The sequence below is a fragment of the Mus pahari genome, chromosome 23 (genome assembly GCF_900095145.1).
Source record: "Mus pahari chromosome 23, PAHARI_EIJ_v1.1, whole genome shotgun sequence".
NCBI classification, from domain to species: Eukaryota; Metazoa; Chordata; class Mammalia; order Rodentia; family Muridae; genus Mus; species Mus pahari.
In genome coordinates, this window is record NC_034612.1 from 40,665,113 (window position 1) to 40,670,757 (window position 5,645).

The 5,645-nt window shown below is 45.3% G+C and overlaps 1 protein-coding gene across 1 annotated transcript in view; it reads right to left on the reverse strand.

Moving 5' to 3' along the window:
• The window catches only part of Zar1l (zygote arrest 1 like), a 10,877-nt gene extending 5,238 nt beyond the window's left edge, over window positions 1–5,639 (reverse strand). The window contains exons 1-3 of the mRNA XM_021222698.2: window positions 5,152–5,639; window positions 4,558–4,650; window positions 206–280 (exon numbers count right to left, since the gene is read on the reverse strand). Of these exons, the coding sequence (XP_021078357.2) occupies window positions 206–280; window positions 4,558–4,650; window positions 5,152–5,619 (636 nt within the window). The 5' untranslated portion in view covers window positions 5,620–5,639. The remainder of the gene's footprint in view (window positions 1–205; window positions 281–4,557; window positions 4,651–5,151) is intronic.
• Window positions 5,640–5,645: the final 6 nt, after the last annotated feature.

A 5,645-nucleotide genomic window follows, 5' to 3' on the forward strand; every position in this document is an offset into this window, starting at 1 on the left:
GAGAGAGAGAGAGAGAGAGAGAAAGAAGAAGAAGAAGAAGAAGAAGAAGAAGAAGAAGAAGAAGAAGAAGAAGAAGAAGAAGAAGAAGAAGAAGACCTAGTATCCCCATGAGAAGACCCAGGATCTATAAGATCCAAACACTTCATGACAGAGGCTTCACGTACACAAACGGAAACAAGACAGACAGTGCATTCCATGTGCTTACCTGACACTGGATTGCTTCTACTCGGTAAGGGTTAAAACTCTTTTGACACTTGTTACAGAGCTGTTTGAAATAAACCTAAAGAGAAATTAGCCTTTTTAATACAAGCTGATATATGCATATATTTCCTAGGTTTCCGTTCTTTTTTAGTAATTTGCTTATTTTTTCTGGGTGGGAGTGTCTGTCTGCATGCATGCATGTACGCTTAGCGCCTGCAGTCCCCACAGAAGTCAGAAGAGGGATTGTATCCCTTAGAACTGGAGTTACAAGTGGTTGTTAACTGCCCTGTGGTACTGGGGGCATCTGGGAGAGCAGTGATTGCTTGTAACTGTGAGCCATCTCTCTAGCCCAGCCCCCAGTTCTTAAGTGACACAATGTGTTCCTTCGCTTTGTACTTTGGTTATCTTATGTGTAGCCTCTACCCTTAGAGGATTTTTAATGTTTTTCCCCATTTTTTTTCCATCATGGGCATGTGGGGTTCCCCCCCCCCCTCTTTTTTGCCAGCATGTATATCTGGGCACCATGCACCCGCACTGCCTGCAGAGACCAGAAGAGGGCGCTGCATCCCTCTGTACAGCAGTTACAGATAGTTGTGAGTTCTTGTGGGTGCTGAGACTCAATCCCAGTCCTTTTCAACTATTAAGCTCTGAGAGTTCCCTCAGTTGCTTGCCCTCACTCTGTGTTCTATTTCCCTTACTTGCAAACTGAGATAGCATTACTTTTCCTATAGGTCTTATTCTATGCTACTTCTTATCAGCAATATACATAAAACCCAAAGAAGTACTCGACGGGACGGGAGGTAGCTGTTACTCCTTTTCTCCACTGTATTGGCCAGCACTGAAATGTCTAGTCTTCCCACTTTAATTTATTTGTGGCTTCTCGTGAGCTTTCTGCTTTCTAGCCTTCATTGGCTAGGGGACATTTTCTCCCTGGTTTACTTGGCAATGTCTCTGTTTCTCTTTCTTGTTTTGAGAAAGGATCTCCACTACATAGCTCTGGTTGACCTGGAACTTGCTATGTAGTCCAAGCTGGCTTCAAACTTACAGCGATGGGCTTGCCTCTGCCTCCAAGGACTGGCATTCAAAGCATGTGCCACCATGCCTGACCTTTCTGTTACCTTAAAGCAGGGGTTCTCAACCTTCCTAACGCTCCAACCCTTTCATACAGTTCCTCACACTGTGGTGACCCACCACACACACCACCAGAAAATTATTTTTGTTACTGCTTAATAACTGCAATTTTGCTGCTGTTATGTTTGGCAATGTAATTATTTGTGTTTATGACCCACAGGTTGAGAACCACTGCTTGAAAGACTTTTCTGGATAGCAGGATGTAGTCTGTCAGGCAGGTTAACACACACACACACACACACACACACACACACACACACACACACACTTCTGTGTCATTTCCATACTGTTTCCAAGCCACAGGCTCCAGTGCACCAATCAAGGCTCGGAATTTTTCCTGTTCTGCTCCAATCAGAATACACCCATTTGTTTTGAGGAGTTTTATTACAGAGCTCCTGCTGAGCAAGAGGGGCCAGCCCTTGCTTTGTGAGATAGGATCTCACCTTGCCCAAGATAGACCTTTCACTTGAGATCCACCTTCCTCTACTTCCCCAGTAGGAGGACTGCAGGCCTGTGTGCATCACACCCACCTCCAGAACCCATCTCTTTTTTTTTTTTTTTTTTTTTTTTTTTTTTTTTTTTTTTGAATCTTTTTTTTTTTTTTTTTTTTTTTTTTTTTTTTTTTTTTTTTTGGTTTTTCGAGACAGGGTTTCTCAGTATAGCCCTGGCTGTCCTGGAACTCACTCTGTAGACCAGGCTGGCCTCGAACTCAGAAATCTGCCTGCCTCTGCCTCCCGACAGAACCCATCTCTTAAAACCAAAAAAAAAAAAAAAAAAAAAAGAACAGATTTCTCAGATTTCTCAGACTTGCTCTTCGTACCCTAGTCCTTTGGGAGTGTCTGAACCCATTGTTTTTCTTCAAGGAAGAGTTGGAACTTTAGTTTGACTTAGTTTTAAATTCCAGCCAGGTGGGGTGGCACACACCTAGAATCTCAGAAGGAGGCTGAGAAACAGAAGTTCAAGGCCAGCTTTAGGTTCATGGAGCAAGAGCATCTTGTGCTGCCTGAAAGCTGCTTCAAACAATAGGAGAAACAGCACAATAGACAGAGGGATAAACCCAAGAGATGACTCCTCTGCCCTCAGGCTGGACGTCCTCTTGCCCTGCGGCCTGGGGTGTACCTGCACACTGTGAAGAGCTGGCTCTCCTACTGCCACAGGCACAGGCGTGGAAGACAAACTTCACCTGCTTTGTGGAGCCTAGCCTGTATGCAAGAACAGAAATTACTCTCTAAAGAACATAAAATGGACACAGTGTCCCAGCACTCAGGAACCAGAGGAATGAAGGAGCTATTCCAGTTCAAGGCCAGCCTGGTTCACATAGTAAGTACCAGGCCAGCAAGAGCTACAGGTTGAGACCCCATGTCAAAAACAGACATTAAAAAAAAAGTTCAAGACCACCCACAGTTATACAGTAACTTTGGGACCAACATGGGGTTCATGAGACCCTAACTCAAGAACAATAAGAAGGAAAATGGCTAGCTTTCTAAAGGGGGTTGGCTATACTGAAAGTAGTTAATAGCTATCTATACAGAAATAGCCTGATATAATTTTAAAAGACATTATCAGTTGTTTATGGAAGACTTTAATGTCTTGACAGAAATACAAGACCTGGCATCCGCAGAGATGACAGAATCCCTTAAAATAGCCTTAGGAGCCAAGCAGTGGTGGCGCACGCCTTTGATCCCAGCACTTGGGAGGCAGAGGCAGGCGGATTTCTGAGTTCGAGGCCAGCCTGGTCTACAGAGTGAGTTCCAGGGCAGCCAGGGCTACACAGAGAAACCCAGTCTCCAATAAATAAATAAATAGCCACAGGGTATCCAGGTATGATGGCAAGTTTCTTTAATGCCTGTACTTAGGAGGAAGATGCAAGCAGAGATCTGAGGGTTCCAGGACAGCCAGGGCCACCTAGGGAGACTCCGTCTCAGAAAAAACAGAAGCAAAAACGAAACAAACAAAAAAACTGGTCTAAAGAAGTGGTTAATTAAACCTAATCTATACTTTTAACTTATACAAGAAGTAAACACTCAGCAAGAACATCCGCAAGAAAGAATGTCAAGATTTAGTCTCAGAACAGTCCAAGTTGGTAGGAAAAAATAAAATAGGAGAAATCTCTAGAGTAGATGAGGGGACCCAAATTTACCTATGACAAAAAAAAAGTAAGTAGGAAATTAAGTTTATCCCAGTATTTAAGGCACAAACTGTTGCCTAATTATAGACCTGCATGACCAGGCCCATGACAACTTGATTTTTATTTGTCTTTTTTTGTTTGTTTGTTTGTTTGTTTGTTTGTTTTGTTTTTCTGAAAACTTGATTTTTAAACTAAAGTTTTACTAGACACCGCAGAGGTTTTCATTGTTGGTTTTGAGATGGTTGGGGTCTCACTCCGTGGCTCCCGATGTCTTGAACACACCATGAAGCCCTGAAACTCACAGATGTAGCTGTTTCTGTCTTCCGACTGCTTTTTTGTTTTTGAGATATGTGTAATGTTAAGTTTCAAACCTGGGACAAGCGCCTGAGGTGCCTATTTAATAAAGCAAAACAGACCTGCTTCCAGGTTCTCCCAGCATTCCTCAGTCCCTACCTGTTAACCAAGGTAAGGTTGGCACACCCTGAACTCTCCAGCCCAGATCTGGGCTCCAGCTACCCCAGAGGCTCCTCCCTAAAAAATTCAGACAGTTACATCCCCTCCCCTCCCCCTTTGATCCTTTTGTTTCTTTCGTCTTTTGTCTGCTGTAGTTGATTCTCTCTCTTCTTTCTGCTTCTGCTCTCCACATGGTTCAGGGTCAAGACCACTCTGGACTCTCTCAGATTCGTCACTGCCTCTAGGTATGTCTCCCTTTTTTCTACAATAAACTTTTTTCTCCATTATACCTAGGGGCAGTCATATCCTTTCCTTTCCTTTTTATTTCTCTTTTTCATTCATGTAAAGGTCTTTTTATGGAGCCTAAGCTGGTCTCAAACCCCATCTTTCCGATCCCAAGTGTGGCAGTTGCAGAATTATATACTACCACCACTGGTAGTATTTTATTCATTTAACCATTGACTTTCACGCTCAAATGGAAGCGTCGATATAAAACCCATCCTCGATCCCTGTCAGCAACTATGCCAAAGTGAGGAGGTGAAAAGGATGCGCCTGCACCTTCCAGGCCTCCGTGCCCCTCCCCCCCCCCCCCCCCGGCCCCCCCCCCCCCCCCCACGCATGCCCCGCCTCTCACGCTTCCTTACCTTGTTGGTACCTGAGATGCACCACACATAAGCACTCTCCCATCTCCTCTTACAATCTTTACAGTGAAAATAGCCGTATTTTAGTTCCAAAAACTGAAAATAAATACAAATGGAAGTCTTTTATTAACGGGGGTCGGGAGAAGAGTCTAGATCCTTGTTTCGTAATCGATGGCTTAACGCAACAGCATCTACCTACTGGACCTTACTTTTTCTACAGAGCCGGTAATATAGCTTCTAGGCTCGCATCCCAGGATGTTTCCTGTCCATCTCCCGCAACACCAACAGCAACATCTCCAAAAACAAAAATCTAGGTTCACCTTTCACACACTTGAAGCTTACTGTCGCCTCATCTTTACCAGGGACTTTTTAAAATTAGGCTCCATGCCTACCTTACCAAAACTTGAAAAACACCCAGACCACATAAACAAAGTACAAAGTGCTTCCAGGACTCCACCTTCCTCATCCAAGAAAAGGTAGAAATAGCACTTACCGATCTGGAAATGGAAGGAGGGAGGACCCTGCTGATGAGGGGCTGAGCAGAGAGAAGCCAGCTAAAAGCGGAGCTTCCCAAATGAGCTCTGCGCGTGCACATACCTGCTTGCCCTTCCTGTCCTGAGGGCTGGGGGCATATTCCTCCCCCAATTCCTTCAGCCTTGGGAACTGCTCCTCACTATCCCGTCTCCATGTAGGTAGCAACAGCTGATTGGCCTCTGTAGGTCCTGTGAGCTCCTGGCTTTCCTCGTCTTCCCCATCCTGGGGTCGCCGGATCAAGACTCTCCGCCCTACTTCCCAAGCTTCGGTGGGTTTCCTAGAGCTGGTTCTGTCCGTGAGGGAGCTGCTGTGTAGGGTCTGTGACCCCAGTGAACACTGCACTGACTTGTCCACTCGAAGGCTCACCTGTACGCCCACCTCCTTGGTGTGGACCTTGCGTAGCCATAGACCCAGGTTGGGGTTCATCTGAGTGGAAACGGCCTGAAGCTGAGCCCTGTTGTAAGGGTCCATACAGGACTGCGAGACATTTGCTGGTACCCTAGGCCTGGCTAGGAAAATGGGAGCGCCCATAGTTTGTGGCCAGTTTTGCTGTTGAC